Source organism: Phlebotomus papatasi, chromosome 3 (genome assembly GCF_024763615.1).
Source record: "Phlebotomus papatasi isolate M1 chromosome 3, Ppap_2.1, whole genome shotgun sequence".
Taxonomy (NCBI): Eukaryota; Metazoa; Arthropoda; class Insecta; order Diptera; family Psychodidae; genus Phlebotomus; species Phlebotomus papatasi.
The window spans coordinates 27817014-27844292 of record NC_077224.1 but is presented as its reverse complement, the minus strand read 5'-3'; the positions used below and the strand labels follow the sequence as shown (position 1 = coordinate 27844292).

At 32.8% G+C, this 27279-nt stretch overlaps 1 protein-coding gene across 3 annotated transcripts in view; it reads right to left on the bottom strand.

Moving 5' to 3' along the window:
- The window catches only part of LOC129807444 (cAMP-specific 3',5'-cyclic phosphodiesterase), a 378877-nt gene that overhangs the window by 289900 nt on the left and 61698 nt on the right, over positions 1-27279 (bottom strand). For all 3 annotated transcript variants that reach the window (XM_055856714.1, XM_055856713.1, XM_055856716.1), the window contains one exon: positions 15445-16544. In XM_055856714.1, the coding sequence (XP_055712689.1) occupies positions 15445-15533 (89 nt within the window). In that variant the 5' untranslated portion in view covers positions 15534-16544. The remainder of the gene's footprint in view (positions 1-15444; positions 16545-27279) is intronic.

Below are 27279 nucleotides of genomic sequence, written 5' to 3'. Positions count from 1 at the left end.
CAGAAAAAAGGTGGCCGGTATTTCACACAAAGTGGCCGGAATACTACCCAAAACAATGTCCATATTATTATTAATTTTTCAATATTTTAGGAAGTTATTTAAAAAAAACAAAGATGATAAACTAGTTTTCAAGGTTCCACACAATCCTCCCGAAAAGGAAGTAACAAAAAATATCAATATGAATTAAAAATATTGCATTTCAAACTTAGGACTTCGGTGCTTATATGCAACTATGCCGAAATTTGGCACACTTACCCTATTATTAGGTGAGATTCTTAACAATCTCACCTACTATAATCCTAACAAAATTTCATGTCGTCCGATCGATCTCAAACTTGGCCAAAATGTGTTTCGCCACTTCCTGATCACGAATATACATATATGTGGCTATTTTACGTTCCCGGCCGGCCGCTCTTTGGAGCTTAATAGCTCCTAAACTAAAAAAGATATCGACATGCGGTTTTCGGCAAAGGTTATATATCGGGTGAAAATTGCAACTTGGTGCATTGACCCCCCACCCCCCACCCCTCCTTCCGCCATTTTGAAGACCCCCCTTTTTTTGTTTTCTCAATAGCTCCGCCCCTATGGCATTCAGCGGACTCAAATTTTAGTATGTTATAGCTGGGCCTTAGAGCTTTCCATCAATACCAAACTTAAGGTCCCCCGACCCCCCTGACCCGAGCTATAAGGGTCCAAAAAAAATTTCTTAAAATGGCCATAACTCCGGTTCTAATTGTCAGAATTTAAAAAGTGAGGGCTTTTTGGAAAGCTCTCGTGAAATGCCACTTCCCCTTCTAACATCGCAAGTTCATAAAACCACCGCTAGGGGCGCTATTATTAAAAAGAAAATTTTTAAATCTTATAAGTTAAATAACTCAAAAATTCCATTGTGTATCGGGCTGAAATTTTAGTAAGTTGTAGCCGTTGATTATACCTATCAAACAAAAAAAACCTTAAGTCGATCCATAACCCCTGACCCGAGCTATAAGGGGTCAAAGTTCGAATATTGACCGGCCTCTATCTCCGGTTCTAACTAACATAGCGACCTAAATTTTACCTTTTTGGTTTCTTCTCGATGAGCACTTTCAGATGGAAGTTCAAAAAGTCACCACAGGTGGCGCTGTGATAGCGCCAAATTCATCGAAATTCAAAGTCACTTTTCTCAAAAACGGCATTGTGCAAGTTAATGAAATTTTAGTATGTTGTAGTCCAGTCTAGGACGTTTCCAAAATGGTGCGTAAGCGCGCTGTGGTTAAAACAGAACCGGAGATATGAGGGGTCAAAGTTCACAAAATTCAAAAAATCATATCTCCGGTTCTATGTGACCGATTTTGATGAATGAGGGCTTAAATGAAAGATCTAATTAAACGCTACAACTTTCTAGAACATTTGAACTTCGTGGGACCAACACCAGGGGCGCCACAGTCGAAAAACCAATTTCAATATCACATAACCTCAATTATCTCGACTGTCGCTGAACCGATTTTGATGATTACTTCGACATAATTGTAGAGGACATTTGTCTCTACATTTTGTCCATACATCATTTTCTACTCACACTACGATATCACTCCGATTTTGCCGTTTAAGTGTGAAAAAATTGATTTTTCCCATAATAACGCTTTGAAATCACTCAGATGCCAATTTGACTGCCTCTACTTCACCAAGACACTTAAAATATGGTTTTAAATGGAAAGTCCCACAAAATACAACAATTCTTTGATATAGTTGAAGTTCAACAAATGACTACTTGGGGCACTCTGGATGAAAAACAAGTTAAGAAACAAAAAACCTCGCTTATCTTGGCTTCTGAGTAATCGATGAGATCATGTTCTATGGGAAAATTATAGAGAACATTCTGGTCTACATTTCACCCATATATCACTTTTGTGCCAGTTCATCCAAATCCTTGATATTTTGGTTTAAATACAAAATTTGTATAATTTCACGAATTTGATTCAAGATAACTGAATGGCGACTCACAATTTCAGCTCTAAATCGAATTTGCATGCACTCCGAGTTAGCTCACGTTAAGAATCTCACCTAGATAAGCCGGTTAGGATTATCTGTCCCTTTTATTAATATTAAAATTAAAACACATCTAAAACGCTTCCATTTCTGCTAAAAAAGTATATCCTTTAAAACTTTGCTTAGACATTAGAATCAGTCATGACTTTTCGGAATTTATATACGCCAATATACATATCTCACATCTCACTCCAATCCAAAGAAAAAGCATGGAACAAGGGCTAAGGATTGAAATTTTAGGAATTTTTATATGTCTTATAAGTGCTTCTCCCATCGTGTAATATTCAAAGGAAATTGCCCTAAACATTCATTAGTGGATATTATTGAGTAATCAGAGGGCTCATATTAGGAAAGCACTAAATTTCTGTTCAGCCAATTTCATTTTCGACATTCTCTCTACAAGCATTTTCTCCTGTCTATTGTCAAAGAGGAGATTTTAGAGGTATTTCTCTTATTTCACATCGCTCCACGTAATATGGATTGAGAGATGAGCCATAAAGCATATTAGGTGGAATTTTTTTTATTACAATATTTTTTTTTAAAGACAGAGAAGCATTAGACGCAAAATTTTCCATGCCAACGGCTAGAATAAACTTATGAATTATCTCATAAGAAATTTTTGATGATGAACATAATTCTTTCTATGAAGAATGAGGATAAGTCCCTCATTTTATACTTTTATCCTTCATGTTCTGCGGTGGCTTCCGTCAAATAATTGCCACCCCTAAAAAAAAATTATTAAGCGACAGTGACTTTGGAAGGAGTGTTTGGGATTCACCACCGTCGATGAGCAAATATTTATTGAGGAAAAGCAGAAAAGTGGGTGAAAGGCATGAGGATGAGGAAGCAAAGGAAGACTAAAGTTAATGTTGGACGTTGATGGTAGCCTTATGGCTGAAGTTCCTGAGTTGGATGCCGTTCATTATTATTTAATTATTTTTTTCTCGCACAGAAAACGACTAGAAAAATTACGATACGACAGAAAAGACAGCGCAATTCAGTAGAAGCTTTCCTATAGAAATTTTTATCTCCGCAAGGTGCTACCACGTGTCTTATATAAAAACACGTGGTAACGAAGCGCTAGGATGACAACACTATTGATTTTTTTAACTGTTGAATTTAGTTGTAACACAAAATATCAAATAATTCTAAAAACTAAATTTTAACTCAAAATTGCACGAGTAGAGTAGTAAAAATCGCGACAATCGAAAAAGAAAATTAAACGAAAAGACATAGGCTAAGTGTGGCAAATTTCGGCATAGTTGCATGCAAGCGTCGAAGACCCAAGTTTGAAATGTAATATTTTAAATACAAATTGATTTTTTTTTATTCTTTCTTCCTAAAGAGTGTTGCTTGGAACCTTGTAAAGAGTTTACCATCCTTATTTACTCTAAAATCATTCTTAATACATTTTAAAATTAATAAAAATATAGACATAGCTTTGGTGCCCTATTTCGGCCACCTTTATTCTCATAGTTTCTTGCCCTTCGGGAATTCTTCCAATATCTTTTTCACGTCGTCTCGTTTGTCTAAGCTACATTTTTTGTTATTCTTTTGCATTGTATAAAAACTAGAGTACGTAAAATCTAAAAGTACATGGAAATTCAAGGAACAAAAAAGGTGGCCGAAATTGCAAGCTGGCCGGAATTTGACACACTTACCTTATATCTTCTAACGAACTTTTCCTTGAATACTTCAAAAACTAGTTCAACGTACTTTGTTATACTTTCAAAAGCTATGTTATGTTTCAAAATTATGAGTTGATAAGTACATTTTTACAAGTGATTAAGGGAACAGCCTGAATTAGTCGAAAGATAAACTATCTAAGAATATACCACAAAAATTTCAAAAGCCAATTCACAGTATTTCCAAAGATAAATGGACGAAAGCAAAGGATCGAAAGCAAAACTTTGAATTTTTCTCCACTTCTCGTTTTGAGAATTCCATCGAATTGGCGGGAACGATTAGGAATAAAACTCCTGGACCGATTTAAATGAATAAATAAAGGCTCAATCTCTTTTTCAATATTAAATTCTTTTCTAGTTAAACCTGGTATTTGAAAAAAAATTAATATCTTTCATAGAGTATTAAAGTAAAGTTTTCTCAAAAAAGCTATGCAAGACATTGTGAGGAGACGTCGACCTCGAGGTCGAGGCAGACCTAGGACAAGGTGGCTGAATCAAATTCAGAATCTTGCCTTGGAGCGCCTTGGGATCGAACCTGAACATCTTCCTGAAGTGGCATTAGGGATAAGCGGTTGATGAAAATGATGATGATGAGTGTTAAAGTTAATATTTCATCTCAAAATATGCACTTAAAAAACCATAAAAAAAAGTTTACATTTCACAATTTTCTCCGATTTTATGGTTTATAATAAAATACATTTATGACAATTGAAAATCTTTTTAGATTTTTTCTTCAGACAAGAACTACGAGCTATAGTTTTCCCGCCAATAGAGAGTGCTTCAACCAAGCCCTTTAGTAAACTGTTCAGTCCGCCATTTAGTAATTTTTTTCTCCAAAAAAATTATTTAAACACCTGAAATAAGTATAAGCATTATGCCGAAAGTTTCATTGAGCTTGATCTTTTTCTTCTTTAAATAAAAAATTGCAAAAAAATTTGCACATTAAAATTTTAATATGATTCACATTAATTGTCGCTGGTGAGAGTCCAAATGTGTAATTTCTGTGTTTGAATCATTTTATATTCAAAATTTGATCTATTTGTTGATAAAAAGGTAGACTTGGCCCGCAAAATTTGATATAAATTGTTTTATAGCATTAATGCGAAAAATTAATGCGATTTTCTCTTTAATTTTTTAATGTGAAAAATATTTAACCGGTTACAAACGGAGATTATAACATTAATATTTTATTCTAAGTTAAATTGTAATATTAAATCTTTGTAATTTTGGACAAGTTTTGAGGTAATTTACGAATCTGTGCCCAAATGATTGAATTGCTTTGCTCGAATAGTAGTCAATTCGATTTTAAAACTTATATTGTGGAATCTTTATTAGCAAAGAATTTATTTTGCTAGTATAAATTTAATACTTTGTGATTGATTTTTTATCAATTAAATATTATATGAATTTGAGAAATAAAACTAATTCTTTAAGCTAAAATTTTGTTTATATATTTTTGTGGTTTATTCAGCCTGTTATCGCATAGAATATTTTATGAAATCTAAATTAATATTGTACAAACTGCAGTGTTTGTGTTTGTTAATTGATTTATTAGTGCAATCACTATTTGTTGTCTTTCAATCAAGCAATTTCAATTCAATATTTGATTTTCGATAACACGTACGTGATTTATTATTTTATTAATCCCATTTAAACAGAAGAACGTTTAATTGCATAGTAAACGAAATTGAGATTCGGGAAGAACAATTTTATTCAAAAATGCTCAAGATTCCATTTTAAATTTTGTTCGTAGTGTTTTAGGTTTTTTTTCACGGATGCTTGTTGTATTGATTTTATACAGAAACATGTAAAATTCTGTGTTGATATAAAACCTTAAAAAAAAAGCACAATAAATGTATTTCGATGGAGATGTACCTGACAAGACAACATCCTCCGACCCGAGTATATTCTTCAAGAATAATTCATAATTTGTCTTTTCTTGAATTTTTCCACTTCACCTGTTATAAACATGCAATGTCACGGTATCTCCTGAGAGAATTATTTATTTTCACAACGTATTTTCCACCAGGGAAAATCCCCATTGTGTGACAGAGAGAAATTGCATCGATGCAGAATATAATACGGAGTATATTTTCCTTATATACACGTCCACTACAAAATATTTCGAGTGAGGATTAACTTGAGATTTATCACAATCCTTAATTATTATTTACTTTCACGTCTTTCAACACCAAGCTCTCTCGAGATTTTTCGAGCATCGATTAAAATTTATGATAAACACAGTCATTTCCCGGGGATATTTCATTTATCAAAAGAGTCAGGACAATTTCACCAAATCATACAGATTATTTTTCACACTTTTCGTCATCCATTAACATTCCAACTGAGTAAGAAACAGTTGCATGAGGTTCTTGATTATAAAGAAAATGGACAAGCACAGTATTTCCCCCATCAATTTTCCTGTGGAGTCTCAACATCGAAATAACACTCATCCTTTACGATTTATTTACAGAAGAGTGTCAGGCACAAATGATGATTTTATTTAATATTTGCAGATAATATACAGATGATTTATAATTTTATTATTGGATGGGAACGTTCTCTAATATAAAATGGGTTGAAGAGGGCGAATGGTGTGAATTTAATTTTAAAATTCTCTGACGTCTTTTCACGTGGAATTATGAGAATTCTTATAACTGTATCGAAGGATAAGAATGCCAAAGTGATATTCATATGTCCCTCATCTCTAATTGCCACATTATCTGTCTCACACATTTTTAATAAATTATCCGATATCTCAAGAGCAGCAGTTTAACCCTCACTTGCGATTTTATAAACTTTGACGTATGTACATATTTCGACCAAGCAAAATATTCTAACTTTGTATACCGCTCGAACTTGTTCAGAGTTAAGGAAAAGAGCGCTACCTTCGGACGATTTATGCTTTAAACATTTTTTTGAATGTGTTATAAATGAATTTAGCCCATTATAATATTATTATTTCACTGAGAGAAATCCGAAAAAGTTAAAATAATATTCCGGAAATGTTAATTTTGCCCTGCAGTATTGATCCGAAAACGGTTCAAATATTATTCTTTTTAGGTGAATTGGGGGTTAAAGTTACCCTTTTACATGTTGATTTTACCCTCAAAAGGTGTAAAATTAACATTAAAAAATGTTGATAGGGGGAGGCTTTGAACTTTCGCATACAAAAATGATGTTCAAGTTCAGTGATTTTTTCTGACTACCATGCAAACTGTATGGATTCTCCAACTATGCCAAAAAAATGTCTTACTTATAAGGTTTATAATCCCACCAAACAAAATTCCAGGAAATCCTTAGATTTTCCTCCAGAGGAAAATGAAAATTTAATGGCGATTTATCCGATAGATGAATCAAGTTTCTATTATCGCACACGATTCACGCCATCATTGAACACCCCATTTTCACCGTAAATTTTGCACCGGACACTAAAAGTTGCACATCATTGTTTAAAGGGAACTCTAATCTACTTGATTAAACCATTTTTATATAGAATAAAACATTTTAATATCACTTTTTTGGAACTTTTCTGAGAGATGTTTTATTGACATTAAAAACCATTTTTTTGATTGGTTCTACGAGAATTTCACTCCGGAAACGGTTAAATCTGATGAATACTTTCTTAAAAAGTCCAAATATCACCAAATTTACACGAATCAATAAGTTTTTAAAGCTAAAAATTGACTAAAACTCTGCAAGCGAGAAGACCACACAAGATTCCACCATTCCTCCACGGAGCCGGATATGCACAAAAACGTTTGAATGCGCATCATTGAAGATTTCTCTGTTCCTGCAGCTGCAGGAATCGGGATTTAGCACAGATATTGAGCTTCAGCAGGTGAACAAGCTAAAATTTTCACAAAACAGCTTCTCACGGACAATTTCTTTTCTTTGTCATGCAAAACAACACAATAGTGAGGTTATGTCAAAGATTGTCAAAAAACCAGTTGTAAACTGTATGAGCTTATTGCAGATGTGATTCTTTCATTGCACATTCAGTTTGTGCAAGCTTGAAAAATATTTTTATATCAAAGAAATGCAAAATTGCTTAATAATTACTCAACTGCAGCCTATTTGAGTCAAATTACTTCTTGTTTATCAACTTTACGATTTTTAAGTTTTCCTTTTTAGTGGTGGATCAAATCGGTAGATTACAATAGATGTGAATATGAGGGATCGTATCTAAAATGAAGTTTCCTGGAAAATATCTGAAAGAAGCAGTCTTCTATGTGCGATCGATGAATCTGAGTCAAGTTTGTGAATTTTGTTCCACCCACAAAAAGTGCCTGTTCAGCCTAAAAGATTTTTACATAAATCTGATTCCTAATAACCCTTCTACCCTTTGTGATAGTAGTTTTTCAGAAAAGTGATATTAATTCTGCACAATCGTATGAAATATTGCACAGCAAAATTACAGTTTTGGACCTGTTTTTATTTTTTGTTTCCTGAAACTAGGAAAAAAGGATTAGACTCTCAATTTTTTCAGGAAAGATGGGATTTAAGGTTAGCTATTACAATATATAGCCATATGTGAGATTCATAAAGGAATATGGGAGAAATATGAAGTGTCTGAAGGTAGCGTATGTGCGAACGATCAAAGCCTCCCCCTATATTTTTACACCTAAAAAGTGTTAAAGTTATGAGGAAAAAAGTTAATCGCACCCTCTTTTTTTCTCAGTGTTTAATAGCTAGTTCAATGTCTCAAATTTTCTGAAAAGAGCTATGGGTGAAATCCCAAAATCCATAAGGAACATACACTCCGTTCCGGGATTATGCACATTTTCAGGACCGAAAAAACGCAAAAAATGGCTTTATGCATCGAGAAAATTTGCATACCCGCAGGCGATTTCTTTTGAATAAATCCGCCGTAGAAAGAATTTCGCGCGGAGTAAAAGTAGTCAGAGCATAAAGATTCAACTGTTTAAAAGAAATTCATCAACAAACAGTACTCTTTGGCCAGAGTTCTTCAGTAAATTGTTAGAATATTTAAAATTTTTACCTTAATAAAAGAAATTAAAGTTTTATACTGAAAAATAAGTAGGGGAAATGCTTCTAATTTTGTCCAGTTTCTTATTTTGGACACTTTGAGGATAACATTGGACACTAAAAATAAATTGATTAAAATGATGGATTTTTATTCCAATATTTGATGAATAATGAATTCTATCTAAATATTTGTTCTTTTTGGAAGATTTTAACACTAAATACGTTAAAATTTGAATATGATTTGAGTTGAAATTGCTTTGTTGAAAATTCAGTGTGAGCAATTGCTTACGAGAAATATGACAGAACTTCGTGGCTTACTTCAGTCTTATTTAGTTTTGGTGAAGTACTAACAAAGTTTGTTCGCTGTTTTTGAGTGATATTATTGAATATTCATTGAATATTGTGTTGATTCACGTTACTGATGATTTGTACATTTGACCTGAAGTGAGATTTGCCTTGTGAATTATATTTTTCGTGTGAAAAATGGGAAATTTTTTAAGACATTCACCAGTGAGGTGATGATTCTTATTTTGGACAGGTGTTTTTCTCACGAAATTTCGTGAAGTTTTAGCTTTTGTGATGACTAGGTTGGACAAATGCCTGGAGAAATAAAGGAGCATCATCTCTACGAAAGAGATGCAGTGAGAAATGCCTTGAGAGGCTCCCGGAAAGGGCAGGGAATGAGCGAATCCGCACGTACTTGGAGTACCGAAGTCAACTCACTTTAATGAATGATATGGAAAGTTTCTGGGCTTCTTGTGACATTCCACGTTTCCCTTACATGACCAGGAAGAGGACTTGGTAAGATTGGTTCATAAAATGAAGAACAATGGGCATCCTGTTGAGGCGGATTATCTGTCCAAATTTACAGACAAGTTGTAAAAATTAATAACCAAGTTGTCCAAAATAAGAGTCAAATTCACCTCTACATATCAATTCATTTTTCAACGTATTAAAACTAATTTTAGTAAAAATGAGATGATAAATAGCTTGCCAAGTTTCTAAACAATCCTTCTGAAAAGAGAGTAACAAGAAAAGTCAATTAGTATTGAAAATATGGCACTTCAAACTTAGGATATCGATGCTTATATGCAGACTGTCCAAAATTATAAGCACTTCCCCTATAGTGTCTTCAAATTTCCCGCGTCACAAAACAGTATACATTCAGGCATATTTAAAAAATAATTTCATAAATTGACTCCCAAAGGTAGGCAAACTTGCATAATTGTATGTGCATAATCTCGTCAGGTGCATAATCCCGAAGTGCATAATGCCGGGACTGAGTGTAGAGAAAAAATTGAATTGTCCGAAGCTTGAATCATCCGAAAGTTGCGCGCTTTCCCCTATCGCGATTAACCTTTGAAGTAAATTTCAAAAAACATTTTTCCTAAACGTGTCCTTCCAAGGGTTGTAATTAATTTAAGGTTTCAGAGCAAACTACTTCAGTCGCAATCTGGAAATAAGCCAAAATAAGCCAAAAGCATTCGCCCATTAATAAATAGGCCACGCCTTCTAGAAAACCTATATGACTTTGATGAAATTTCGCAAGAAAAATCATAATTTGTTCCACTTAAATAAATTTTTTTTCAGGATAATGGACTGAAAGTAAAACTTTCGGATGCGAATAATAGGAACTGATTGTGAATATTGGTTTAGAAAGAATTTCAATAATGTGAATTACTGCCACATTTTGTAGACCATTTTAATTCTTCAGAATTTTTGGGCTTTTGTTATATTTCTATTAAAGTTGAACTCTTATTAATTGATGTAAACATTTTTGATAAATAAGTAATCCTTCCTTTTTTGTCAGCTCAATAAAATTTCATGAAATCAAAATTCACATATTTCTCTCTCTCAATTTTTTTGCATTATGTCCATCCATTTTTTCGCACTGAAAATTATATTGAATTAAATTGATTTTTTCAATTTAATTCAATATAAATTACAAAGCATTTAAGAAAGAAAGGGATGTGAATTTCGATTTCATAAAATTTTCATGTTTTAAAAGATGTGCCAGTGACTTAACGCCTAAAATGTTTCTCTTGGCTTCAATGAATTGATGTTACTGGCCAAATTTACGAGATAATGACTCCGGTACAGCTTTTCTATTAGGAAAAAATGTTAAAGTCGAATTTCATGTTAAAATTCCTAAAAAATTTTGCACATGTAGGGTAAATTAAGCTAATTCAAAACCTGCCTCAAATGGAAATTCTTCGCTACTCTAAATGGAAACGTCACTGTTTTCATGATAAATACAGTAATAAATTACCATATTTATAAATTTTTTATACTTCAATTTCATTATTTAGTTAATTTTGCTCCAAATAAAGCGTTCATCAAATCCATTCATATTCACAAATTTTAATTTGTTAATTTCTCAGAAAAATTAAAAGTGTACATTTGCACCATTGAATTTTTCATCGATCGACCATGTTTTTCAATGAAAAACACAATAAAGTGACTGTTGTTTATTCGTTTTGTTTAACATTTATGTCATATTTCTGGCTAATTTTAGTTAAATTAAGTGTTAATCTTTATTGTTAACGATACGTGAAGTTTTCAAATGAAATAATTATCTATTTCGTGAACAAAAAGGGTTTTTCTGAAGTGTCTGCAAATACTTCAATAGGAAACCCTGGAAATATGATTTATTTTTGGACATATTTTCTTATTGTTTTATTAGATGAGAAAGGAAAAAAGACAAGGAATAAGAACAAATCCTGTACTCAGGAGCAACTCAAAAAGGTTTTAGAAGCCTTTCGTCGCGGTTTCACTAACACTGTTTGTCTCCAATTAGGAACTTTCCCATGTCTCCATTTGGATTAATATGTTTTCAGTATGAGCATTTTACACTCGCGTATTTTTCTTGTATTTAAGAAGTTTTCAAATTATATCTAAAGAATTTTCACTAAACAGTAACATTCTAGAAGAGTCAAGGAGCAAATTTATGTAATTTTCTTCGGAAAAAATATGAACTTAATGTGTTGAATCTTCTGTCAAAATTAAAGCGTCTGAAAATGGTTTTGAATTAGGACATTTCTCCTATATCATACTCTTTTTGCACTCTTCTTTTTCTTTTGAGTCCGAAAGAATGGGATAGCGTTATGTACATCTTTTGGGAAAGAAAGGACTCGAATTTTGATTTCGTGAAATTTTACCGATCAAAAGTTGTGCCCGAGGCATAACTCGCCAAAGTGTTACAGCCCTAATTATTATAACCTTAAAACTCGCACAGAATCTTAACTTGTTTGGTCAATATCAATGAGCTACTGTTACAGTATCAACTGTATCTACGAGAACAATGGAATATTGGAAACGCTCTTTACTTGAATACAAAATTAAAATATTTACACTTAGAAAAATAATCGAGTAAAACTTACTCGAATCGATGTTGAATTGACTCTTTTTCGTTGTGATTTTCGATTAACTATATTTTAGAGTTGATTTTACTTCTATTTAGGTGTAATATTCGGAAGAGTTGTTTTACCTTTTTTTTCCTAAAATTTACATGACAAAAGAGTTTAAATAACGCTTTTTAAGACTGAAAATAACTCGTTTTGAGAGTAAAAATAACTCGTTCCAAGAGTTAAAAATAATATTTTTTTGGTGTTAAAATAACTCTTTCAAATCCCAAAATGGATATATTTTGCAATTTTATGTTTTCTTTTATTTTAATTTCTTTATTAACATTTTCTTGATCTCAAGTTCCCTATATTCCGAGCGAAATATCACGTATGATGCACACACATGAAACACTATTAGGCATATTTCTAGTTGATGTTCTATATGAACTTTGTCACATGATAATCTTCTTGACTGAAGTATATTCTTAAAAGGAAAACACTTAAGCATATACTTCAGTCGAGATCAAATTTTACATCGAAAAAGAGTAATAATTACATCGATATTCGACGAGTTGATTCAACTCGCACGAAGAGTTGTTTCAACCCTACCCAAGAGGCATTTGATATCCAAATAATGTATGTCTTAAATGTAACCAACATATTTTCAACGCAAGCGAGCTAATTCTAAAAAAATATAATGTATGAATATGATGGAAGTATATTATCCGAAAATTATGTGCTTTGTATGCCAGAAAAATAACTTAAAAATACGTAGAAAATATCAGTTATTTTCTATTAATAAACATAATACACTTTATTTGATAAATTCCTGTTAATATATGGGAATTTCCCTTTAAAATTACGACTAAATGTTTTTATATCCGTAAACAAGTCATAATATAATCTATTTTTGAGTGAAAATGTATAAATCTATGTCAAAAATATCGAAAGTATATTTATCTTATATATTATTGCTGTTATGTTCAAATAACGTCGTGAAATTGTATGAACATCATGTTTTGATATTTTTTAGTTACATTTGTTCCGTAAAAAAGGCAAGTTGTATGCAACTTGTGTCCTTTTTGTATGACGCTGCCAGATTGTCAAATTCTGCTTTGTTTACTAAGCAGATGTTCATCTCCCATTGAAAATTTGTGAAAAAAGTGATGTCTAATATAAGTTAGAGTCCTGAAGGGCGCAGGGGTCTACATTAGAGTCGAGTACATAGATAGAAAGCATTAAATTTTGCAGTGTAAATTATAGAAAAAATAGTGAATTAATACTTTGTGAAAGCTAACATTTTTCTTCTTTAATTGAAGTGTAGCGCAACTACAAGCGTTAGGACAACTTCCTGGTCTTCTGTTGTGAAACCAAATTGCAGAAGGAGTATCCAAAATGCAGAAAAAGTTCACGAAACGCATAAAATTTCAGTGCTATGACATTTTTTATTGTGTAGTGATATTACACTGTGCAACGATGATTTTGTCCCTGGGTTCTCATGCTATTTTTTCTATTGCTAGGGTCAAATGATTTACGAAAAACTTATCATTTTGATTTTATTTGGATTTTGCGCCTGGAATCTAGGCAAAACCGTTTTTGCCGTTTTTTGATACTTGGGTTCCTATATCTCCGATTCTGCTGAACCGATTTATTTCTCACTATGGAATAATTTGGTCTCCTTTACATGCCCGATAAATCCTCTGAACAGATGAAGTTCGTACAACTGACACCAGGGGCGCTGTAGTCTCAAACATGTCAGAAAACATGGAAAATCGAACTTTTTAGCAACTTTGATCAAGAATATCTCGAAAACTAGGACTGTCCCTAAGTTTTTCTTTAGTTGGCTGAGTGCTCGTTTTTCGTTTGAACCTCAATTTCGAGGTTAAAAAACAATCTGAGAGAAAAGTTGTACATGGACGAAAATGTAGCTGATTAAATTCTCTATCAAACCCACAAAACAGATTGTTAGGGACAATCCTAGTTTTCGAGATATTTTTGATCAAACTTTCTATAAAGTTCGATTTTTCCATGCTTCCTGACATACATGAGACTACAGCGCCCCTGGTGTCAGTTGTACGAACTTCATCTGTTCAGAGGTTTTATCGGGCATGTAAAGGACAACAAATTGTTCCAAAGTAAGAAATAAATCGGTTCATCAGAATCGGAGATATAGGCGCCAAAGTATCAAAAAAAGGGCAAAAACGGTTTTGCCTAGATTCCAGGCGCAAAATCCAAATAAAATCAAAATGATAAGTATTTTCGTAAATAATTTGACCCTAGCAATAGAAAAAATAGCATGAGAACCCAGGGACAAAAAAAAGCTCAAAATTGTTGCACAGTGTTATTGATGTAAGAAATATACAATGTTAATAAAATGAACGACATTTTATAAATATAATCACTAAAATATATAAAATGTGTTATTATCTACTTTTCTTACTTATTCGGGTTATAATATCTTGATTTTATTTTTTCGGAACAAAGAGAATATTATGGCGTGGAAAAATACAGAAAGTTGGCGCTGCCAAACCCAAATTAATGGAGAAATTATTCACAAAACGTTACAGTGCAACGATATTTGTCCAGAATAGGATTAAAAGGGCTGTATTCTATCAAAACATGCTGTAAAAATCTGAAAATTATAAGTTTTTTGAATGATGTAATGGAAAAAGCAATAAATTCATTCAATTTTGTTTTCTTTAATTTCTTAGCTGTCCCTTGAGAATTTCAAGTCGGGAATGAAATTTTGTTCACTAATATTGTATCCTCTGACGGAGAACAGTCATTGCATTAAACTTTCATACGCAATAAAAATGCACGAGGCACAGAAAATGTGACTGAATTGTCAAAGATAAATTAATATTTATTCGAGTAAAATATTTGAGCAAGTCTTAAAGAAAAAATACAAAAGAAATGACAGTTCTTCAGTCGATAGTTATAAGATTGGTATTACAGAGTGATTCTATTTTATTTAGTGATAATCGATACATTTTACCGTACCGGATGACGTGATTATGTCTAATATGAAAAATTGTTATATTTCGTATGTAAAAATTCCCCATTCACCCGATTATGGACCTCTTTTATATTGTTATATAGAAGAAATTTCTAAAGTCTTCGTCATCGTTTTCGTATAGATGTTAGACATCTCTACTCATTTATAGCGATAAATGCTCCTTGGGAATTTACTAAAATTTACAACGAAAAAGAGTAATAATTACATTGATATTCATAGAGTTAATTCAACTCTGCCATAGAGTTGGTTTAACTTTTTAGGTTTTTTCTTATAGTGTATGGATTCAAGTAAGTCTTGCAAAAAGAATAATATTCGTGAAAATTTTCATCCAATGTTTGTCGTTTAGCCAAAAGTTATGAATTATAAGTGAAGTCAAACTTACCGAACGTTGGCCAAAGTGTGACGTCTGTTCTTGAGATAGCGACTGTGATACTTCTGTAGATCCCCGATAGATCCTTGTTCGGCCTGCATCTTGGGCAGTAGCAGTAAGGCCCCTGAGGTTCCTGCTGCCAACTGATCACTCTTGGCACCACTTGATGCTGTGTCGCTGGAAGTAGTAGATGTGATGGACCTGTTGCGTGGCTTCGCGTGCTTTCGCTGATGCTTGGCTCGCGGTGATGGAGATGTAAAATCGTCCGGGATGCAACGGTCGTGAAATTTGACGATGGCTCCCTTGGCCGGTGTGCTGTTGGTAAAAAAGGACTGACGAGCAGCACTGAGATCCTCCTGGGAATGCTGCCTCGATGTATCCTGGCTTTCTTCCTCCTCCTCAATATGTGGCAAAGGTGACTGCTGCTGTGCTGGCGCAAAACGTTGCTGCTGTACAACTGTGGCATACGATTCCAGAGTCACATTAGTCAACTGTTCCTCGTCAACGGGTGAACTAGGGGGGCTTGTTGCGGGGGCTGCTGAGCCCCCGCGACAAGGCAGGCAACACCGAAACACTGTGCCCCCCAGAATTCAGTGGCTCCGTTGGCGTCACGCTGCCAAGCGCTCCTCAACTTTTTAATCTTTCAACACACTCCACAACTATTTTTTTTTATCTAACCACTCTTCCTGGACAAAAAAAACAACCAATCACACACACACGCACACGTACACACTCCTGGACTCCTCACTACTCCCACTGAGCCCCAGTTGTACCCTCCAGGGCTGGGAAATGTACTACACACAGTCTCACACAGACATTCGGGAACTTAGTAAAGTATTCTGGCGATTGGTGGAGCCCACTGGCCACTTCTCCACTCGCTGTAGCCCCAAATCCGGCTGCTCATCGTGCGACCACATTGGCCAGCGGCGGAACACCAGGATGGCCACATCAACTGCCCCCTGAAGCCTTTCGGTCGACAAGGATGCTGTTGCATCGCCAGAACAGCCACAGAGACCGATGCGGCGTATCTCAGCTGCACAGCTCACCACCTCATCCTACATCCAGTCAGCACCCCCTGGTCGATCACACCGCTGCCACAGCTCACTCACCACCTGCGGACGCAAAATAGGTTCATGTTAAATTAACTTATACCCAGATTAAACAAGTATATAGTTTTTGGTATTGGAAAATAATAAACCTCTAATATGCTTTTCCACTAATATGATTTTAAAATCATTATTTCCCTTCAATTATAATAATAACAATATTATCAACATGATGAGTTTTAAAGGTTTAACTAAATCGCTAGCAATATTGTTGAACATCCTATATATCTTTTCAAATAAATTCACAATCTCACTTACACAATACACACGGCTCTTCGTTATCCGTCTGACTTTTCTATCTGACAAATAACAAGAGAATTTTCTTCATGGTGTGCTTATATTTCATTTTTTTTATCACAATTATGTATTAAAAACTTCGATACAATGATAATAATACTTTAATTCACACTGGAGAAACTTGATGTTTAGTAAAAATAATTTTGAATACATCAACCGTCAGTGTTTGACAGCTGTCATCCGGATAACGAAGAGCCGTGTGTATGCAAAAAAAAATAAAACGAATAACAGAACTTTGCAGTTGCAGAAAAGTTCTATAAAACTTGACTTTATAATATTTCAAAAAAAAAGAGATGGCAAAGCGTTCCAGCTTTGCGGAATGCTCGAACTCACGAGATAGATCTCACCGTGAATTAGCTTTTTGCATAATCTTTGGAATAACTGATTTACTAGAGATCAAATTGATTCATAAATCACAAAAGCATTTCAAAATCAAAAAATCGGTACTTAACCGATTCATTACCGATAAAGACCGATGCAGCCGGGTTCAAATTTGCAATACTTTTCTAAAAAATCCAAATTTAACCAAAAAGAAAAATTTGCCTTCCAAAGTGGTTGACCCAGGGGTCTCTCGACATCTCATTTTTACATACGTTTTTGCCTAGAGACACTGAAGACTGTTGGCAAGTTTTTTCCTAAAGAGAACTGAGTTATCAGTCTGATATATTTCGAAATCGTGCATTAAAAACTATTTGAAAATACATATTTCATAATGTTCGCCAAAATAATACAAAAATTACAAGCAAATTTGTTTAAGTCGCGGTGCAATATTCGCAAAATTTTTACAAGAAAAACTGAAAAATAGCTTTACATTTTATTAGGCTTGATGGGCCCCTGGGTTGACCTTTGACCTTCAAAATTTCAAAATGGCGAATTTTCCGATCATAGGTATGTTTGGGCGAAATATTTGCCAAGACAAGCTCTAAAACTTATCCTAAAAACTATACGTGGCTTAAATGCTATACTATTAAATAATATCCCATTATTTATCTACATAGTGAAAACAAGATGAAATTTTCTTAGATCAATACTCAAAAAGAGAACTGTGTATATTCGCAAAAATCTTCCATCGTGAAAAATACAACGATTTCCAAGTGGGAAGAACGATTGTCATAGCAAAAAGTTGCATTTAACAACAGAAAGTTGATTCTTAGGATTATCGTCAGAAATTGTGACAATTTGGTTATTATTATTATTAATCGTATCGGAATATTTGTTACAATGTCATGTTTATATGATACTGTTGTTCTATCCCGTGTTCGAAGAATCTACTAAGTCCGTTTGTAGACCGCCCAGGAGCGCCTTCCCCGCACTATGGATGCTTCTTCCATGCTCCCGGAGTTGTTGGGCAGAGGCAGTGCATTTATATTACGTTTTATTACAGTGAAAACGTCTTTTCGAACATTCAGTTGTATTGCACCGGGCGGGACTCAAACTCACAACTGTGAGATTTGAGTCAGAGATCTCATCCGCCCAAGACCGACGGTCTTGCCTATTGCGCCACTGAGATCCCCATATTGGGTTGAATATTACCATCAATTATTGTTTAATTTTTGGAAATTCAACTAAGAAATTTTAACTCTTTTCTTTACTATGACAATTAAATACAAACGATCATCATTGTAAAATTCATCCTTTGGCTTGTTTTACGGTGAAGAAATAAAATCTTATAAATTCAATAATCATTGGGAATACTCCTACGATAATCGTATTCTCCCATTACACATGATAATCATAGAATATTTCACAATGTAGATTAGTGAAAATGTTTAATTGTATAAGTAATATGGTTATAAAGTTCTTTTGTACTTTGTAATTTTTAGTTTTCGGTTATTTAAAGTTTGAACTGATTAATAGTTCGTCTATAATATTGTCCAAAATAGCTTAAATGTTCTCTAAATCAATTTTAGAAAAATATACTATTATCACAGCTTATAACTTGTTCAATACTAGTATACATAAACGATTAGAACTTGTCAGGATTTCAAGATTCTTTCCAATAAATCCAAACTTGTCTCATTTAAGAAATTTAGACAAAATGTTCATATAAATGTACACGAACCGTTTTTAAGTTATTAAGTTATAAAAATTCCCAAAACACAGAAAATTTCTCTTTGCCTTCATAAGAAATATGGTCTTTATTCTCCACGGATCCCTCCCCCTCTAAAATTAAAAATCGATTATATAATATTATATGAAATGATATTATAAAGATAAGATAATTATAAGATTATATGTAATGATATTATAAACCGAATTCATAATATCATTCATTTCAATAATTTGTATTAATATAAGACTCTCTAGTCCTGTGGATTGGGAATAAAAGTTTCGTCTCGATTTATCGAAAAATAGAAGAAATATGTACATGTACGTATATCTGCTATATTGCCTTATCCGTCGAGTTTAACCCTTTAAGGGCGATTGGGTCACCCGTTACCCATAAACAAAATAATTTTTCCCGACTACCTAAAGTAATTTCTTTCTAATTTTTGTAGGTACTCGTAAAGTAATAGGTTGTAGGAATCTAGAATACTTTTTGGTAATTTCCAACTATTTGTTATATAGTAAATATTTAAGTTCAAAAGTGACGAAATTTCAAAATACCACGTTGATGAATGTTTTTTATTATCTTTTTTAGATATCTAATTTTTTAAGCAAAAACCTTTTGTCATTATAGAAACCACAATAACTATAAATATTATTTTTCATAAAAACGAAAATCATTATTAATTGGTATTGTTACAAAGTTTATTTATTTTTTTGGCTTTTTTTGTCCCTATCGTCCATAGAGAGAAAAATTCACCGAATAAAACTCTGTTTCGATATAAGACGTTTCGCAAGTTTTGTTTATCGTTTTCATTTTTATTGTTGATTTTCAGTTTATAAAAAGGGTTTTATCCTTAAAAGATTAGGCATTGAAAAATAAAAGCAACGAATGAAAAATTTATTAAAATAAAAGCACTAAAATCAATAGTCATCTATTAAATCATTTAATGTATCAGTTAATTAAAAATAAAAATTGGTTAAATCAAAATATTGCACCCTTTCATTATATAAATCATGAGAATACCACTCAATGACAACTTTTATTCATAAAGACAAAAAATAAAATGAGAGAGAAAAACACAGTTATTAAAGTAATTAGTATATCGTAATGTATACACGTAATTAAACTAGTATTTTATTGTAAAATATTTGACCATCAGTGCGGTTAGATGAAAGGAGGGAACAGCTATTAATAGGCTGAGAGATGAAACATCTAATTTTATATCTGGATCTGGAGCACCTTCTGTCCCTCCTGTTCGCTACCCCATCAATCCCAAATCCACCCACAAACTTTTCACCTCACTATATGTAATTTTCACAGCGTGTCTAACACTTGCTCAGTCACACGAAAATATTATGAGGGTGCTATTAATAGACAATTTTACAATATATTAAATTTGTTGTGAGATTTTGACTCCGGCAGAATGATTTATTGTTATAACTAAGTCTATATTGTGGCATGGGGATGATATTCATAGTGATAGGCCTGCTTTTGCGTCGAGAATGAGGAACAACGCTGAACGATGTCCATCAATTTATTTAGACAAATTGCCAAGAACTCAAAATAAAAGACAGGAAACAAGCATTAAAATTAACAATACATGTTTGTGGCACGGAAACTTTACCTTAAACGCAAAATAATATCTAAAGTGTTTATAACAATATTTTAGTAATTTTAAACAGTTTCAAACTAAATAATCATATTATACGACCACATCTTCAAATCAATATTTACATTTGCTTCTGCATTTGTCGTATCTGCATATTTAAAGCTTTTCGTGACATGATACAGTAACGGCTTTATCAGTATTTGGCACGACGCGATTCTTTACTCCCAAAATTTAATTCACAATCGAATTTTTACGCATTTCGAGTAGCAAGCATCTCGAGTTGCATGTATTTCGAGGTCACCTGTAAAAAATCTCAGCTACCGTAAGCTTATTTGGCCTTATCATTGATCATTTTCTATTCTAAATAGTTTAAGTGCAAAAGGCCAACGAAAGAAAAAAGTGAAAATCGATTTTTCGATTAATCAAGCATTTGATTAAATTGTATGAAGCTCATTTAACGAGAGCTTTCGAAATCACGAAAATTTTAAAAATTCTGATATTTAAAATAATTTTCAAATTCAATTTTTGAGTCTTATAGATCGGGGTAGGGGGGTGGGAGAGGTTAAGTGTTTTTTTATCGAAAGTTAGATAGAGCCTTAGATGTTAAGTGCTGTCTAAACTACAATAATTTAAAGTTCTGAAGACCAGCTATAAGATACTAAAATTTGAAACCGATCTATGCCATAGGCATAGGGGCTAAGTTACTGAGGAAACAAGATTTGGGGGTGTTCCAAAACGGTGGAAAGTGGGGGAGGAGAATGCGGGTATGGACCTGATATTACCATGTGATGCCGTCAACCCGATATTTAACCTTTGCCGAAAACCGCTTGTCGATATCCCTTTTCGTTCGCTCGCCAATAGCGTATGTACAACGTAGGAAACTGCCGAACGGACAGATGAAGATCACATTTCTCCTCGGACCACAGAAGCTGAGATTGTAGAGAATCTCAGCTAAAACTTTAATGACTTTCCAGTCACAGAAGAAAATTCACATGCAGGATCGAAAGCTCTGGGCAAACCAAAAACACACGGTTTTAAGAAATATATAGAAAATGAATCCTAAATGAAAAATAATAAATTTTAACCATAAAATACAGATATTGTAGTTTGTACAGAGAGGTTCTTTACTACGGCTTTAAGGTGGCGCGACACGCTTCTGTCAAAATATAGAAACTAGAATCTGCCAGTCAAGTTTCAAACTAATCTGTCTCATTTGCGCAATTTTAAAATCGCCTTTAATCAAATTTAAATCAGCATTTGCTTAATGAACTTTGATATGGATCTTACATTAAAAAAAATGTCAGTCAAATATCAGACATCTTGAGGTCGAATTTTAAACTTGGTCGTAAGTGTTTTTAACGTGGATAAATCCATCAATTTAACTTTTAAATAAACTCAACTTTTAAAAAATAAGAAAATAAAATCGACTTTTGGAAAACGGATCTAAAATATTTTTCTTTCAATATTGAGAGAAATTGTTGAGCGAAAAATTTCCTATAAAAGTGTGCACGTGCAGATCCTGTGAGAATTTACAAAAACATAAAATATCAGGTTTGTCACACTTTGCCCCATGTTCCACCATGTTTTAATAATTAATATTAAAGGATTTAACATAAATTTTGAATGTACGAAGCATCATTATCATAACTTCTGATAGGAAAACTTTAATTTTTCTTTCAAATATTCAACTTAAACTTTGAGTTATTTAAATTCAAATTTAATACCTATCTCTAATTTATCTCAATAATTTGGGTCAGAAAATTTGTTTCGAATTAACAAAAAATTAATAAGAAGCTAACACCATACTTAGGATGGCAAAATTGACATAATTTATAAATTTTCTCCAGTACGGCCATTAATGTGTAAGGTTCCCGTCTTAAATATTTATTGTTTTTCCTCAGTATTTGGGAGATATTTTAATTTTATAGATTGATGATTTTGGTATATATTTTTGTGGACGTTTTTGGTTTTTAAAGGATTTTCTACACAGGATACTGGTCAAAATAGGCCTAACGGCCTAAGACCTTGGTAAGGGGGGACAGGTAAGGGGGGAAACAAAAAGAAATAAATAAATTTTCTCTTTGCCATGAAAATTTTCCTGTCTTTAAACAATACAGACATACGATATTCTTCTTGTTAGTACCAAATTTGGTTTCTACTGACAAAAATAATTAAAATAATGAATAAAATATTGGAGCATGAAGAAATTCGTAAAACTATTCGGCAAAAGTTGTTATAAATAATGGTTATTCTTAAAAGGAATTGCCATAATTTTGGATTGATTTAATATAACCCCCTTAATCAGCTTACAATTTCAGCGGTATAATATATAAATAAAATAATGTATGCCTGTATAAACTATACCTAATTACGTGGAAACAATATTGGTTATTAGTTTTGGCTCAAAGTTGTGATATTAATCAAACTTTCAGCACTAAACTCGACACGGAAGACCCATCAAGTACGGACGGTATTTCATTAAACTTTATATCAAAATGTCAGTGAGATATTTTGCAAAGTGAGAAGTTTTTGAAAAACAAAAACAAAAATTAGTGAAAATGGAATTAAATAAATTTATTTAATTAGAGTCAATTTAATATCTAAAGTTAATTTATTAGTAAACTGGATAAAGCCAAAAATAAAATTTCTATTTTTGTTAAACATATAGAAGGATTGAATATGAAGAAAATGTGGCAAAAACTAAGTTCATACATTTTCATTTAAAGTATTATAAATTATATTATGATATTGACCCGCGACCCCAATAGAAAAAAGCGTTTGAAAATGAATGAATGAATATTATAAAATCATTTTCAGTGTATTAGACCTATTATATTGACCATTTTATATACAGGATAAATATCCAATTTTCACAATATTTCCTAAACAAAAATTAAAAATATATAGCCATTCAGTTTCAGTCCAAAGTCACAATAAATGATGACCAAATAAAGTCCAAAGCCATAGAGATAGAAGTCAGAATAATTTGCCATGGATAAATTTCTCCGTATGATGGTGAGAATCATCAAAGAAAGTATTCAAGAATTTTATTAAGCTAATAAACAACAAAAAAGGGAAAATCCTTCAAGAGTAAAATGGTGAAGAAAAGGAAAAATTCCAATTTTAGATCTTTTTCATACTTCTCTACTCTCGAGAAAGATGAATTTTCCTTCAGTTTCCTTCCTCCTACTCCCATCTGAGACTTAATCAATTTGAGGGAAAATGCTGAGTATTCATAGTATAATTTTTGTCCCTATAGACATTACACAAGAATTAATTCAAGAAGATTGTGGAATAAAATTAATTTCCCTGGAGATCTTCACTTTAAATACACACATATATATATATATATATATACATGATATATATGGACGTCTATATTTTACCTACAATTCTATGCTAAATGCTCTGTGTTTGCTAAAGTTGAAGACTTCTTGCTGTGAAATCCGTCAATTGGTGCGTTTTTCCTCTCATTGTCAAAGAAATCTCTCCACCGTGAAATTTTAATGAGAATATGTGTCTATGTTGCGGTCGTTAGGACCTTAAATTTTAAATTATTCAAAATCTTGCCTTTAAAGTATCAGTTTCCAGTTACCGAAGACATAATGGAATACCATCGACCAGAGAAATCAGAAATCTCTTTATTTCCTGTCTGTCTTTCCATCGTCGCAAGACACATTGTTCTTGGAAATTCCATTCTCATCCTTCTTTTTTTTTTTCAAGCAAGAAAAGGAATAATCAATTGAAGCAAAATCCTCTATTAGCATTTCTTCTGCTCGTCTCTCAAGAATTGTCCCATTCACAATATCATTTCAGTAGCAAATGAAATCTCAGTCTTTGTATATGTCATGAAGCGTTGAAATGATATGGAAATTTTCACGATTTTCCCATGAATACAAAATAACAATTCAAGATTCACTGTGTCATCTTAAGTATCGATTTTCTTCATGCTAATATTTTAGAAATTGGAATAATAAATTTCAAGACAACAAAAAAAAACAGATGGAACAATTTTCAAATTTGGCTATGTTAGAAATAGTAAGAATAAATTTAAATTCGTAATGCACTTATAGACTTAGAGTTTTGATATTCTTCTGACACCAATTTTAGCATATGCAAATCTTAATATGGAATTCAAAAAGACATTTAAAGCCATTCTTGAGGAAAACCAAACCAAATATTCTTGAGGATCAGCCTTAGCATTGTCTCTGGATCCAAAGACAGTGGGACCTTAAGGCTTAAGTAGACCTAGGCTGATCCTCGAGAATATTTAGCCTGTAGAATTTGACAGGTTTATCGCGAACTGTCATACACTGAGGGCTTAGGAGCATCGATTAGAAGCCCCTTTGCATAAATTTCCTTTACCTAATCCTTTACCACCGCATTTTACAGGCTAAATAATCTCAAGGATCAGCCAGAGTTTATTTAGGCCCTTTAGGCCCTTAGTCTATTTCAGCTTTAAAGATCTCGACTACTTATTCTACAGGACAGATGTTTTAATTGTGAACACCTCGTAAAAAAACAATAAGGTCTTATTATTTATTCTAAATGAATTTATAGGGGATCTTCCAAAGACCCTAAGGGCCTAAATAGACTCAGGCTGATCCTCGAGAATATTTAGCCTGAAAAATTTGGCAGTAAAGGATTGGATAAAGCAAATTTATGCTAAGGACTTCTAATCGATGATCCTGAGCCCTCAGTGTATGAAAATTTGGGATAAATCTTTACTGTCAAATTTTACAGGCTAAATATTCTCGAAGATCAGCCTGAGTCTATTTGGACCCTAAGTGCCTGTACAGACTTTAAGAATTAGTCAAGAGAGCTTAGTGAAAAATTAATGAAAATATCTCTCGGCTTATCGTCTAAGGGCCTTGACAGACCTGATGTATTAGAAATAATGGTTAAACTACATTTCCATCATTTTTCACTAAGTCGTCTCTCGGCTTAAGTCGTAAGTGTGTCTAGGACATAAGAGCCCTAAGTCGGTATCTCTCACTGTTTGATCTCTGAGTCCGCAAAAACGAACAAAAAGTAAAGCCTAATTTTAAAGCAAAATGTCAAATTATAAAATTTTAAGAAAGTAAATATTTTCTTAAAATCGAACATAAAAATGTGCCCGGAAACTGGTAAAAATTGGCTTTCTCGGGTTTTACGACTCATTATTCGGATAATTGATAAGGGTTTGTCAATATATACCGGACATATCCCTTGAGTGTTATGTAAATCAGCTATGTTTTCTCTACATTTTTTTCAGGATTATACAAAATTTATTTAATTCAAACTCATATAAAAGATCATTTAATTACAATTTATTTTTTCAAATTCAACCATTTGAGCCTTATTTCCGAGACATTTATGAAAAAAGAAACTATGTGCTGAGCAAGATTAATCCCAGAATATTTAATGTAAAAAAAAAGTAATACTTCCCCTTAGCAGAGAAGTTAAACTCGTACTTAACAAAGTATTTTTTTCCTTGATAGTAATAGTAATTTTATGTACCGTCGTTGCGGGTGACTTTGCACGTTTTTTCGCTGTTTTTCGACTTTGCCCTCTAAAAGTGGATAGTTAAAGTGAAGGGAGGGGGGTTTTTGAGTAAAATTATTTGTATTCAGTTGTTAATGAATGGATTTTGTGCCACTAGCATTAATTTTATAAAATTTTACTATGTTTAAAAAAATCAAGAAAAAAGGCTTGCACTGGGGATAAGGTGCGGGTGACTTTGCACGTTTTAATAAATACTAAAAAATCAACAATTTCTGATAATAAACGACAATGAAGATCTTCACATCTAAGGGTAAGATGCACGAGATCTACAAGATGACATGATCGCCATCTTGATTTGACGTTTCTGTCCGCCATTTTGAATAACTGTCAAAATCTAAAACAGGTTCGATTGGGTTGAGATTTTAGTATGTTGTAGCTGATATCAAGACCTTTTCAGAACGTATCTATGTTCCAGTCTACGTCAAGTATTTACCTTGATACAGAGGCTCAAAGTTTTAAAATTTGAAATATTCATATTTTGGCGATCTTTATTTTCTAATCCTGAATTTTAAAACTTAAACGAAATGCCTCAGTAACCATTAGAAATGGTTGAGGCTTTTATTTTATATATTTATTTACTCTTACATAATTAAAAAAAATAAATGAAAAGTGCATTTACTTATTTTTTTTATTTTTTCATCTTTGACAAAGTTTTTCAGATCTTCAAATAATATGCTGTTATAAAGAAAAACATTACTTTTCTTTTTGTTTGTTATTTAGATCTCATCGCCTAACGATAATACTGCCTTTTTTGTGATGGTTTCGATAAAAGAAGCTCTCCGTAGTTCTGTATTAATGAAAATGTCAAAATTTTGAACTTAGAGCCCCAGTATCCAGACAATCGCTTGACCTAGGTCGGATTTTATATATGTTCTGAAAAGGTCTTGACATCAGCCAGAACATACTAAAATTTCAGTTCAATCGGATAAGTTTTTTGTTTTGACAGTTATTCAAAATGGCGGACAGAATCGTCAAATAAAGATGGCGACTACACCATCTTGTAGATCTTGGTCATTTTATCTTAAGTTATAAAAAAATTGGATAATTTTTGGCCAAATACTTCTATAATAAAGCTTAAGAAAGTCCATTATATGCAATTTTATAATATAAATCATGCGTTCTTAGGAAGACTATAGTGAAAAAAAGGAATTTACTAAAAATAATGAACAAAATCGAAGTGGATTATTCTAGCCAGATAAATTTAGAATAGATTTGGGCAAATTACTTCTCTGAAATCGATT